The following is a 14,588-nucleotide window of genomic DNA, read 5'->3' as shown; positions in this document are numbered from 1 at the left end:
AAAAATATTATTACTATAAATATTTGATAGGCCATAGTGCAGCATGCAACTCCTGACTGACTACTCACCAAAATGTCTCCTGATGGACGCAATAGTCTTGCTCTTGGCCAGGCTGTACACTCGGAGGCTGCTATCCCAGTAACCACCACTAAACAGGAACTTAGCATCGTGAGACACCACAAACAAGTGACTGTTGAGTGGCAAACTTGGATGGAAAGGACCAGTAAGTTTTCTTCTTGTCCTGTGAACAATTTAATATACAGGTTATTTATTTGATTTCTGCTGTTACTCCAAGAGAAGAGATATTATAAGGGCTACCCAACTTTACAAACACGACAATAGAAGAAAAAGCACTGATTCAATATGAAAAACTTATCAAATTACCAGGAAAAAATTGGCATTCATACATCCTCTCTGAAGATTGAAAACTCAAAGACGTTTCATATCCATGGTTCAAGAATTAAAACAGAAAATCAATATCCCGAATTTAAAAGAAAACTTACAAATTAAACCAAATCCTTTAAATTTGAAGGACATGTTGGTTCAGAAAAGTGTGAATACAATTAATAAATATATATATATATATAATAGATTTTCAGTCAAATACACTTTTCAATTTGTGAGGTCAGATAATCTGTTACATCACAATATTTAATACGAAGTCACTAATATTTTCGACTTTAAAAAGTCATCTTCAGGTGCATGAGATGCAAACAATTTTTAAAATAGATAAGTTAATCTACCCATTAATATTGTAGTAAGTAATGCACATGCTGGCATTTACAATTATATAAGATAAACTGTACATGGTAAAGTTGAACACTGATGCTAGATTTTTGTATGTATGTAAGACATGGAGAAGGCACGGCATGATTTTAACCTTATTAAAGGCTAATTATTCTCATTAAATCATGTCATTAAAATGAAATAAAATGAATTTATACAGTTTGATATTAACTATGTTAAAATATTAAATATAATATATGAATTTAAAAAGAGAAAGTTAACTAACTCTATTAAATATATATATATATTTTTTATCCAATGCCACCAGGTTGTCTTTTTGACATTTCTGGTCTTCTCTCCTGGCCGTGGCTTAATTGTAACCCACTTCTGAGGTTGGGGCGCCTGGAAGGCGGAGTTACATTACCCCGATGATGTGATAGGATAATTATGATAATGTGGTGCCAGGAGAAGTCTTAAATCTAAACTTAACCTAAATTCCAGACCATGGACGAACACAGGAATAATCCCCTTTAAGGAAAAATTCCTGTGCTCTAACCGGGAATCGAACCCGGGACCTCATGAACTATAGCTAGAAGCTCTGACCACTAGACCATGAGGCTGGTCAGTACCAGGGTATAAAAATGTAAATAAAAAAATATACTAGACAACGAAAACTTCTATAAACTCAATACAAACACCACTGACATAAACTACACAAAGAACAAGTAACTTAAGTACATGAAGAAGTCTAAAAACATATCCTCACGAACTGCTCTATGGTACTTCTAGACATCAGAATGAAAAAATATATTCAATAAATTCTAAACAATAACTCATGGAGTATGGCGAATTAAATTATAGGAGATATCTTGCTATCAACCCCAAGGCTAGGTGCAAACATAAAAAGATGAAAAATTAAATTATAGGAGATATCTTGCTAGATGCAAAAACAAAAAGATGATTAATCATTATACATTATTCTATATTATATAGAATATAATCTAAATTTAACACAAGAAATACTGAAATCAGAAGTAAACACTGAAATAATGAAACAATTGTCTTCAGAGATAATTAATATTAGGTACCCTCCACAAAACTGGGTTCATTTATACACCGACGGATCCTTGATCTCCAGAGAACAAGGTGCCTGTGCAGGTGTTACGTGCTGTCCCTTCTCACTTTATAGACCTCTTGGATATGGAACAACAAGTTTTGATGGAGAAATCATTGCAATAAGTGAAAGTCTCAGGAATCTTCTATGCCACATCAATAAATTTAAGAATGCAGTTATATTGTCAGACTCCAAAGCAGCTATTCTATCAATAGTCTCTAAACACACACCGTCATCTCAAACAGCAGAAATAACTAAAATGCTCTCTCAATTAATATCAATCAATAAAAGAATTGTATTCCAATGGATACCATCCCATTGTGGAATCCTGGGAAACGAGAATGCAGATGCTTTAGCAAAGAAGGGCAGCAATGCCACTTACAGACCTGTTACTAAATCTACGTATTAAGATTTATTAAATCTACATACTTAGACTTCAACAAACAAAATTTGATAACACAATCGCAAGGAAAAAAATGGAACTCTCTGCATCATAATCCACAGTTAATTCCCGATTTACCACGAAAATCGTCTGTAGCTGTATTTAGATTGGCAACAGGCCATGATTGTTTGGCAAAACAACTGCATAGAATTGGAATATATCAGTCCCCTAACTGCCCATTGTGCAACTCAAACCAAGAAATGGATTCGGAACACCTCAAAATCTGTGCTTCAGTGGCTGGCCATGATAATGCCTTTGAAAAATATTGGAGAGCAAGAGGTCATATGACTTTATTGTCAAACGCCTGGCATTAGAAAACAACAACAACTTTCAGTTACAGATGGCACTACCAACTAATATCCAATGCTACAATGGCATTCAAATATAGCTGACTTACGAATTTTTTATCGTGTAAGCGAACTTTTTAACCACGGGATAAATCAGAACCAAAGATATAACAAATTAACAAACTTTGAAATGTTCTGCTAGTTCTTAATATGTGGCACCATTATTGGGGCGATTAAAAAGGTGTTGGGAAAAATGATGAGCTAGATTAAGCATAAATTATTCTCATAATTGACAATATCAGCGGTTTTCAGCTAAACCCAGTGTTGTTTTACAATCAGCAGAGGGGTATCTGTCGGATACAGGGGGGAGAGCCATTAATCCTTCCCATAAAGGCTTTAAGGAACCAACCTGGACAAATACCCAATGTCCCATCCCTACCTTCCCGTGGTGCAGCTGTTAGTAAGCATAATTTTACGAGCTGAACTAAAGGGAGGAGCTACTCACCAATTAGCACTGGTCAGCTTGATGAGTTAATGACTGAATTTGGTATAATTTTCCTCTATTCAATACCTAATTCCCTCTTTACCCTTTCCTATCCAGTCCTCTGACAACTCTTACTTTCTTCGACCCCGATGGCATTAGAGCATTCGAGACCTAGGGGTTCATTTCCCTTTCCTTCCTCCTCTTTCTACTTTTCTGTTCCTAGTGCTGACCTGCTATGGCACTAAAATCGTCCTCCAGTGGCTTAAGGAGGGAAAGCTGATGATCAACAAGATCTCCCAGCTAGGTCCAATGGACCCGTCAACCAACAGCAGGTGTGGTCCTCCAGATATTCTGGGGGTTGTGTGTGAAGTAGCCACCAAAACGTTAAAATATGGTGTTCACTTAAATCGGCTACAACTTGCCATTTTCTCCAATATGAAATGGGGAATGAAATATTGAATTGTATAATGCACATAGATACAGTTGGTAACACTCACTATTATCTTCGCCATTTATTCATAGAAGTAATTATCGTTCACTATCGATTTATAGGGGTAAGGTATCTTTAAACTCCAGTGTACCTATTTTATGGCATTTAAAAGTACAAATAATATAGTGACATAATATTGTAGATGTCATGAGATGCATGCATTGCCCACAGACCTCTCTGTGGGTACTTTGAAATAGGTTAATAATAATAATAATAATAATAATAATAATAATAATAATAATAATAATAATAATAATAATAATAATAATAGTAATAATCACACCGAAAAATTAGTACACCCTTTGACACGGAAAATGGTCGCTCTCCTGTAGCATGAATTTGTCTGTCGTTCAGGTTAATGTGAGATTCACACAGGTCCGAGAATGTAGTCAAGTCATAGCAGCGACGTTTCTGTATGTCACGAAACGAATATTCCTTACGAAGCCTTCATGGCTTAGGGATAGAGCTCTTTCTTCTCGTTACAAAGACCAGACTTTGAATCTCTCTTTGTAAAACGCACGCGTGTAAACACAACACTCATGATGATTCCCGAGCTATTTCGAGGTGGGACTTAGTTTCTGAACAGCGACAATTTCCGTGTTGAAGAGTGCATATTGGTTGGTTCCTAATGCCTTGGCACAATAATAACTAGACCACTGAGGTCGACATACTGCTGAAAGTGCCTAATTTCTCTCTGTGTTGTCATGGTTCCCTCCCACAGTGAAACGCCATATGACCAAGACTTACTGTACTTACTTGGCACTGTTGATAGTTGGGTCGACATCGAGGGTGAAGCCCTTAGTGCCATGTCGATCATGGGGGTGCCATGAGTGTGCACCCACTACGCCCATCTTAGATACACTGAGTAGCGTGTCTGCTAACCCAACTTGCAAGAAGCTGCGTGGGGGGGAACGTGGGGCACTCATGAACACAATGGGGTCTTTCTCGTTGGAAACCTACAACATAAGAGACAAAAAAGTATTTATTCATTTGAAGGATATTAGTTTAAAATTACCTTAAAGCCTTCAAAAATTCCAAGAAATTCAGAATCCTGTTTACTCGTCATTCTCAAATATGGTAAAGTTCACTCAAACCACATATGGATTGTTACATTGAGACTAAACTATTGTATGAATTTAACATATTTTGGTAAGTAACCATAATACACCATTGTGTCATATGCCGGTTTTGTACTCATGTTTGCTGTCTTGAGTTTACAGACGAGTTTTTGTAAAAGTATTGTAGTGTATTTCTTCATATTTCTTCATTTTTAACGATGACTTCGTACACTGGATATACATGACTTAACATTCTTTACAAATTCTTTAAATAGTTCACCTGGTGTTATAATGTAAATTAATTACATTTATAGCTAATATTTAAAAAATAGCTTCCATCAGTTGATTAAGTAATGTAAAATGTGACAGTAGTATTTTTATTATTTTACAACGTATATTTATTTATTAAATCAATCAATTAATTTGATTTGTTAACTTAAGTTTTACCGCCCACAGAGTCATTCTGCTTCACTTAACCTCACTGGAAATATCACTTGTTTCCCCTGGTTATTTAATTGGTTTTAATGCTGCTTTTTATTGTTGTTATATGCTAGTGGATGTTTGGGGGCAACAGCCCCCCCCCCTAACAAATACAAAATTACATTTCGAAGTAGATTGAGACATAGCTAATATGAAGCAATTTTTAACTCACTTTAGTTCCTGGGGTTCCAGGAAGTGAACTTCAACCTGGCGTCATCTGTCGATGTGTATTTATAAACAATGCGTCATCTATCGATGTGTATTTATAAGCAAGGCGTCATCTATCCATGTGTATTTATAAACAAGGCGGCATCTATCCTGTGTATTTATAAACAAGGCGTCATCTATTGATGTGTATTTATAAACAACAAATAATAATACGTGAAATATTTTAAGAAGTGTCCTCCAACTCACTTTATAGCATAGTGATAAAGTGTCTGACTATAAATCGAAAGGTTTTTGGATTGAATCCCGGCAATGGACATGTAATAAATTAACATGAAATAATGTAATAGGTAAAGAAAGCAGCAGCAGCAGTAATAATAATAATAATAATAATAATAATAATAATAATAATAATAATAATAATATAATACTGTATTATTATTATTATTATTATTACTATTACTACTATAACAACAGGTCATCACCGATCATCGAGTGGTTAGCATGTCTGTCATTAGATTAAGAAAAGTGTAAACAATATCTGTTGTTGTGCCATCGTGCATTGAAATGTTTATATTTAGTCTACTGTATGAGCTATAGGCTACTCCTAACTAATTTATTAAACAAGATTAGGTTCTATTATAAGTTATTTGCTACACACAAGTAACACTGAAAACTGTGATAAGGTGCATTGTCATATACTATTAAAGAGGGCTCCTGTAGCATTTTCAGGACACTATTTTCGAACCACTCTTCGAAAACTGCAGAGTTCATTGTGTCATGATAATCTCCAGGTGCATCTGCCATTTTCTTGTGAGTAACAGATAGAGCACCATCAATGAAACCGAACCCCCCCCCCCCACGGTGCACAATAACAATTCTTCATCCTTTGCACCTGATATCGGTACTACATTGTTTTCGGAGTCGTCTGTTCAGTTTTTCATGTGACACATTATGACTGTCGTGCCAGGTTTCGTCTACAGACACATCATTGTAGCCTTGTAAACGCAACTCTTATCTGTTCAAGTTATGACTACCACCAGGCAATGATGTTACTGGCTTCAGCTCTAGTGAATTTTCTTTGCACTGTCTTATGTAAAAACCCCATACTTCGAAGTAATCTACGAATAGTTCTTTTCCCATAAAGAAATTCGTAGTCAGTGCCACTAGTTTTCTCTCACCCCATACTTCGAAGTAATCTACGAATAGTTCTTTTCCCATAAAGAAATTCGTAGTCAGTGCCACTAGTTTTCTCTCGCATAGCACGCGTTACGGATTCTACTGTCGGTGGCATTCCACTCTTGTACGGCAGCACTCATACACTGTTCGTCGCACAAGATCATGTGTAAAATTATCGATTCTTAACATTTTGTACTATAAGTAGACTTTGTTTTCGTAACTTCGTCCCTTTTCCTATTGGCGATTTATTACAATTCTTACACTTAGTCGGAGTCATTTCAGAAGAAGGCCCTGGTTCTGGCTGTGGGAGCACTTCACTATTAGTATAGTTTATCCACGGCCAAAAGAAATTAAACATTGTAAATTCACTAGCGTACTGCTGACAACCACAACGCGCTGTTACTAAGACACAACTTAAACCGTAATGCAGTGGCAGGGATATTCTTTCAAAAATGGAAAATTCACAACACAGCATTTTCGGCGGTCTCCTGGCGGTATCTTTGTTCATGGTTTCAATAATTGGGGGAGCGTGCCAGTCAGATTTATGGCTTCCTGAACCCAACCCTGCAACGAAGGTTCTTTACTTGTGAAACCAAGAGTATGCATGTTTTTATCCCAAAAAAGGCCAAAACATGCAAATATGGACGAAAAAAGTACACCTATTTGGAACCGGAAAATAATGATATGGGTAAGTACTATGTTTGAGCTATGTCCTATGTTCCTATAAAAACATGCATTTGCATGGAATTCTCGTCTATAGTAATAATAATCGTAAATGCAATAGCCCATCAAACCTTCCGTACAACTACTGGCCTTGCGTCCACATGTCGTAGCAGCAGAAGTGAACAATCATCCAACCAGCATGGGGTAATGTGTGGTTAGCACGATAATCTCCCCCTACAGCTATTATAGCTGACTAGCAGAATCGAATTTTGCTACCTACTACTATAGCATCCCCAACTCATAATCATCACGATACTGGGTGGACACCAGTCCCATACACCGGCCGAAATTGCACGAGAAACTGCCTTCCCCTATGAGGATCCCTTCGGAATCTGTCTATCTTTTGCCTGGTGATAAGATGAAAAGAAGAAACTCTCACCTCAACGGGTATAGGTCGGATATTGTCGAGGAACAGCGTGAAGTCTGCCTTCCTCAGCTCCGACTTGAGCATTTTTGCGACAGCATCTTCAAGAGACAGGCGCTGGGGGTGTGGATCCTTGAGCAATTGGCTGGGGGTCTGTCCAAAGTTGTTGATCATTCCTTCCACTGCTTCTCGTTCCACAGGATTCGTGATGGCATCTAGGTCCACCGCACCCTCATAGCTGTGCAATGTAAACACACCATATCAAAGAGTTTTCCTGCTTTCCTGCTTTTGCAGTGTCAATTTTAATCTATGCAACAATCTGCATGCAGAACACACACTGAGGCGACCCTCCCTCTGTAGGTGAGATATATGTTCTTCCTTGATATACAGGGTGGAAGCACTCGGTCTGAACAGTAGAATTCTGTTCCTTAGTCATTTCAATAACTTCCTAATAGCAGGAAATAACGGCACATATTAATTTTTAATTTAATTTGCAAGAAAACCGTCCATTTTATTGAAAAACTGCAAAGGGATAAATAATCCCTTATCAATTTCTCTTTCTCTAACGATAAGAGTAAAAATCTCCTGTAACTTCATCCCTCTTAGCCCCAAATATTTTCCTACGAACCTTATTCTCAAACACCCTTAATCTCTGTTCCTCTCTCAAAGTGAGAGTCCAAGTTTCACAAACATACTGAACAACCGGTAATATAACTGTTTTATAAATTCTAACTTTCAGATTTTTTGACAGAAGACTAGATGACAAAAGCTTCTCAACCGAATAATAACACGCATTTAGGACAACTAAATATATTTAAATTACAACTTCCTCAAAATTTTATTTCCAAGTACACATGGTAGTTTGAACTGAATTTAATGTTTTACATACAGCACCATATAAGAATAGTCTACATTTTCTGACATTTAAAGACATTAAATTTTATATTTAAAATTTGACCAACAGCAGTTGTGGTCCTCTAGACATTCTGGAGGTTGTGTGTGGATGAAGTAGCCACCAAAATGTTAAAATATGGTGTTCACTTAAATCGGCTACAACTTGCCATTTAAAAGATTTATTAAATCTACATACTTAGACTTCAACAAACAAAATTTGATAACACAATCTCAAGGGAAGAAATGGAACTCTCTGCATCATAATCCACAGTTAATTCCCGATTTACCACAAAAATCGTCTGTAGCTGCATTTAAATTGGCAACAGACCATGACTGTTTGGCCAAACACCTGCATAGAATTGGAATATATCAGTCCCCTAACTGCCCATTGTGCAATTAAAATCAAGAAACAGATTCGGAACAACTCAAAATCTGTGCTTCAGTGGCTGACCATAACAATATCTTTGAAAAATATTGGAGTGCAAGAGGCCAAATGACTTTATTGTCAAATGTCTGGCATTAATAAACAACAACATATTTAAATTTTCTGTATTTGTAAGGAATTGTACACCTTACAGAAAATTTACCCTAAGCAGGAACTAAGGAATGTTATTTTTCTATAAGGTAAAACAAAGCAGTAACTTCAAAAATGGCAGTTCTGATGAATAGATAATGATTATTACAAGCAGAATTTTAAAATGTAAATTATACATAAAGTTTAGGTACAGATTTATTACAAGTTATTCTCATGAAAATATTAATTACCTGCAATAATAAAATACATTGAGAGCTTCAACTGCTTTTGGTCCTTTCTGCTTGTACCCGAATATCAAATCGATCCATTCGTGCAAATGAGATGATACATGCTCGCACTCCTGCAAAATAACAAGGATCATTTTTAATGTATTTAAAGATACATAACATTAGCACAAATTTTTCGATCTACCATCAGTCTCCACTTACGAGTGCTTTCCTATGTTTGTAAATAAAGTCTTCTGGGCTGCTTGCCCACTTTGGCAGGATCACATCATTCACACGTTCTTTTGTTCCTTGAAGAAGTCCCAAATCAAATCTGGAAAAGTGATCAGTCACAATATAAATCTTGTTTACTCAGAAATATGTAGAAGTTAATGTTGCGCAATGCAAAGACAAAAAAGGAACTACTTTTCTATAGCATGTCATTGTAGGTACAAATGTTACGCATTTGTAAAACTACATCTGTTCATGAAGACTGGAAAAAAGAAGGGTTTAGACTGCAATCTTCATTCTCTAATATTCTCAGAACCAGTTCCTGAAAAGGAATTGCTTTTAAAATGTCATATTTCAATGTTGTTTTACAAAATGTTTCACTATATTATGTGCCAAAACAATGTTACAGTGATTTGAAGATTCAATGCTTATTTAAATTTATTCAATTTTATTTCAGTTTACATTTCGTTAACAAGTTATTATGAGATTAATAAATTCAGCTGAGAAAAATTAAAATAATAATAAATAAATTCTATATTGACTTCTATTAAGGTCTAATATTGAATTTTGTCAAGTACATTTTTTAATCGACTGTTAATTAAACATTCTCAGTAATTTTACATATTGGAGTGCTGGCAAAAACTAGTCTACTGGAGTCTACTGCAGATTGGAATGTTACTCGTATAGCATATAATTTTAATAGCAGTGTATCTATTTAAGAACGGAGGTGAGAGATTATATTTTCTACACATCCATGAGCTCTAAGTTGAAAATAAAGAAGAAAGCAGAAAGTTCTGTGTAAATTCTAGGGCATTCGAAAAGTAATGGCAACATATTTACTGTTTCACACTAAATTTATTTAGGTTACTTTTGGCATTACATACTACAAATACAGTCTTCTGCCATGTCAACAATATGTTGCCAAATTCTTGGAAGACGGCGGACTCCATCTGCAGCAGCATTTCTGGATATCTCTCTCACTGATCAATCTAAAGCTTTTCAGATGTCAACTTTTGATTGAAAGCGAATGCTCGCTTCCACCCAACTTGCAATAGTTCAGTATGGTAGGACTTCTCTCCCACAGGCTTCTTGTAGTGCCCTAAAGCACTGTATTGCATGTTTTTCTCTTGCAACTTGGATTTTTATGAAGCACCTTTGTTCGTACCTTTAGGGCTGTATGGTTTACTACAAATCAGAAACAGCCACTGTATTTACAAAATATGGCTACTTCGAGACTTTCAATATTGCGAATTTATGAAACAATCACTGCTCTAGTACGTAGTACAAGATTTCAAGGTCACAGCTAGGAACACAGATTTACAGTATTGTCGCCATTACTTATCGAATGCTCTAGTATATTTTAATTAATTTTTTTTTTTTTGCAATAAAATTTTTAATTTAATTACAAATGTTCTACAACTTTTTTTTTAATATAGGTTTTAATTTTATTTTCCACTTCGTAATTTTTTTTTTTTAATTTCTTTGTAAATTTTTATTTAGCCTCTAATTTTTATGTGTGAATGATCTCATATTATTCATCCTTTCTCTATTTTTATCATCCACTTCATAAGTTTATTTTTCCATATTGTTCCTTTCTTCTAGTCTGCAATTTTTGTGAACAGTCTCAAACATAACTATAGTATATACACGGACCTAAATTATACTCTCTTTCTATAATTTTCCTTTCTATGAGGTAGTTCATCATCTCATTGACGTGTCATGAATTGTGAAATGTTTGGAAACAGTGTATTTTTAATTTAACATTAATTTTGTGCCTATGTATTCCTGGATCCATCTAAAAACGAAACAAGTAAAAAAATCTGGTCTTTATGCTCCTCATTAAGATTATATCTAGATAATACACTAATTTTAAAATACCATATACAAAAAAAAAAAAGGAAGCTACTAATACCCATTCATATTTTTGAGGAACTCTGGGAAGTAGAAAAATTCTGGTGTCAGTTCCTTCACATCATTTGGATTATCCATCAACAGCTTCCATGTTTGAGGTATGGAGTGGAACTGCCTGTCTGCCACGTCAAACCTGAGAATAAAATACCACATATGATAAGGAACAGGCATTTTTTTTTTTTTTTTTTTTTTTTTAAGATGTTCTTCGACCTTTAATTGGGGGTGATGAGAACCTTACTAGAATCTACAGGGTGTAGAATCAGAGGTGCAATCTTCATTAACAAAAAGTTCACTTACCAACTTAAATTTTCTAGTTTCAGTAGACTAATATTGCAGAATAATGTACAAAATTGTAAAACCATATGTAGTATACCCACGTAATGGAACAACAGCATGCACACTCAAATACTTATCATTAACAATTCACTGCTCACCTGCCACTCTGCAGTTCGATGTGGAGGGATGTGAATGGCTCCACCCTCACCAAGTAGTGCAGAACGCCTGCTGAATTTGAGTAGTGCGTGCCATAGTGGAACTTTGCAATCGTACCTGCAAACCAATATGCATTTCAATGTGAGATTTCAGGCTTCTGGATGCCAAGATTTCCAAGATTCTGTCTTTTTAAACCATGTGTTGAGACTTTATTCTCCAGTTGTTCTTTTTAAATCAGATATTTAACGATGTAACAACTATGCAATTATTTAGTGTCGGTGAAATTGGTGTTAGTTTGGTGAGATCAGACTGAGGATTAGGAATTGAATTACATGGCATTATTCTACAATGAAATTAAGGAAAACCTCGGGAGGAAAACAAACAAACTAGTTAATCAGCCCAAGCATTAGCCAATTGTTTACGCTAGTCAATCACAATTGATATAACAAAATATGCGCTCTTCCAGGTCTTGAATTATATGAATTTGGTAATAGAACCTGTAACTACATTGCCTTTCATATTCTCCAAAACCGTGCTTCGATTACTCATGTATTTATGTATAAGTAGAGGCAAGCCAAAAGCATAACAGCACTTTAAACATGTGGTTGGTAGCCTACCTGGAGCATGATTTTGGTTATTGAGGGGTTTAGATGAAACTAATTTTAAAAGCATAAGCATAATTTTAAAAGATTAAACTCAGAATAAATATGGGAAATGCCTGTTATTATTCGGTTGAGAAGCTTTTGTCATCTAGTCTGCTGTCAAAAAATCTGAAAGTTAGAATTTATAAAACAGTTATATTACCGGTTGTTCTGTATGGTTGTGAAACTTGGACTCTCACTCTGAGAGAGGAACAGAGATTAAGGGTGTTTGAGAATAAAGTTCTTAGGAAAATATTTGGGGCTAAGAGGGATGAGGTTACAGGAGAATGGAGAAAGTTACACAATGCAGAGCTGAACGCATTGTATTCTTCACCTGACATAATTAGGAACATTAAATCCAGATGTTTGAGATGGGCAGGGCATGTAGCACATATGGGCGAATCCAGAAATGCATATAGAGTGTTAGTTGGTAGGCCAGAGGGAAAAAGACCTTTGGGGAGGCCGAGACGTAGATGGGAAGATAATATTAAAATGGATTTGAGAGAGGTGGGATATGATGGTAGAGACTGGATTAAACTTGCTCAGGATAGGGACCAATGGCGAGCTTATGTGAGGGCAGTAATGAACCTCCGGGTTCCTTAAAAGCCAGTAAGTATGTAAGAATTAAAAATTCCAGCAACAATGACAATCCTGATAAATGCCTTTCAACACGGGATATCTCAAAGAAAATAAAACTGCAGTTCTGTGAGAAACACGATAATAATGTGTAAATTTAGCTTTCAGGTAAAGCTCCCTGTGAAGCAGACTTGAATAATTTAAAGAGAAAAATTGTTCTGGGGTCAGGTATCGATCCCGGGACCCTTGGCTTAGCGCACCAATGCTGAGCTAGCCAGAAACTCGATGTGGGTTTCTGGCATCTTGTCAGCCCACTCGAGATATGTGGATATAAAGGGAAAAATTGAGTCTGTGTTGATGTTCCTGAGTAGCTCAGTTGGTAGAGTGTTGGTGCGCAAACCAAAGGTCCCGGGATCGATACTCAGCCCCGGAACAATTTTTCCCTTGAAATTATTCAGGACATTAATATTATTGGTAAGTGTGCACTCTGAATTAGAGCAGTTCACATCACCTTTCTATTGTATACCAGAATGCCAAAAGCATCAGTACAAAGGGTTTGGCAAATTTCCTTCAGATTACTTTTTGGCTGAAAAGAACTCATTATGCACGATTTGGATCATCATAATCTGTTTATGATAGTATTGCACAATAGTATATTATTAAACTAAGTTATAATGTTATACTTTATTACATGAATCAACGCTTAGGAAACAAGTAGAGCAAGTTTCCTAATTTTGAAGCGTGAAATAACTGTATAACATTACAAACGTGTTTCATATACTTACTGAGCTTGAAGACACAGCCCTGCAGTATATATTGACTATACTCCACCTCTGGCTACTAGCAACAGGCATCTATAATGAACACCGATCAAATACCTCTCTTTTCTCGTGAAAAACAACAACAGAATAGACTACAGTGGACTATAGTGGACTTCATGTTGTCAGCAAACAGCTGGATACATTAAGAAGATTGATTGATACTTACTGAGCATGCTAACTGGAACTTGGAAAATTCAGGTGGCCCAAATTTTGTTTCTGGGTTTATACGACAGAATTATAAAATAATTAATAAAGAAGTAGATAAAATATTAAATTTGTAATAATGGTAATCACAGTCTATGAAAAAAGAGGTTGCTATGACAATAATGAAGTATTAAATACGATTATTGCATAGCTACTAAGATTTCAAATCATCCGTCCTCAAGTGAGGTTGACCACTGAGATCCGGAATTAACAAAATATAAAAGATAAAGGGAAATGAAACGAGCAAAATACTGATTCGATTTGTACATTAAAACGAAAATTTACGTGTTAACATATAGATGATAGTGTAAAATTTGAAGAGAGGCCTTCAGAATTTCCATTACAATCTTCTGAACCTCATAAAAGGGAATTTTAAAGGATTTAAGGATATTACATAATATTTAATTGATGGCACAAGTAAAGTTATGTTGTCATAATAGAAGTCATAACATTTTAGTTGACATGGTAATATTTTACGGCTCTGGTACAATAATGTGTCATGTTATGCACGATTTTCAATAACGATAACCTAAAGACTGTTTATAATGCTGATGTACAAAAATTTAATTTTATACGTTAATGGCAAATTCTATAGTATATGGAAATGATATGTAATCAACAATATTAG

The 14,588-nt window shown here is 35.5% G+C and overlaps 1 protein-coding gene across 3 annotated transcripts in view; it reads right to left on the bottom strand.

Annotated features, from left to right (window-relative positions):
* LOC138709418 (neurobeachin-like protein 1) overlaps positions 1 to 14,588 on the bottom strand; it is a 73,788-nt gene that overhangs the window by 29,817 nt on the left and 29,383 nt on the right. For all 3 annotated transcript variants that reach the window (XM_069840155.1, XM_069840154.1, XM_069840156.1), the window contains 7 exons: positions 11,721 to 11,835; positions 11,288 to 11,419; positions 9,370 to 9,478; positions 9,172 to 9,281; positions 7,528 to 7,750; positions 4,300 to 4,499; positions 69 to 241 (listed from right to left, as the gene is read on the bottom strand). In XM_069840155.1, coding sequence (XP_069696256.1) covers positions 69 to 241; positions 4,300 to 4,499; positions 7,528 to 7,750; positions 9,172 to 9,281; positions 9,370 to 9,478; positions 11,288 to 11,419; positions 11,721 to 11,835 — 1,062 coding nt within the window. The remainder of the gene's footprint in view (positions 1 to 68; positions 242 to 4,299; positions 4,500 to 7,527; positions 7,751 to 9,171; positions 9,282 to 9,369; positions 9,479 to 11,287; positions 11,420 to 11,720; positions 11,836 to 14,588) is intronic.

The sequence above is a fragment of the Periplaneta americana genome, chromosome 11 (assembly GCF_040183065.1).
Source record: "Periplaneta americana isolate PAMFEO1 chromosome 11, P.americana_PAMFEO1_priV1, whole genome shotgun sequence".
Classification (NCBI taxonomy): domain Eukaryota; kingdom Metazoa; phylum Arthropoda; class Insecta; order Blattodea; family Blattidae; genus Periplaneta; species Periplaneta americana.
The sequence above is the reverse complement of the archived record's forward strand: the minus strand, read 5'-3'. Positions and strand labels throughout refer to the sequence as shown.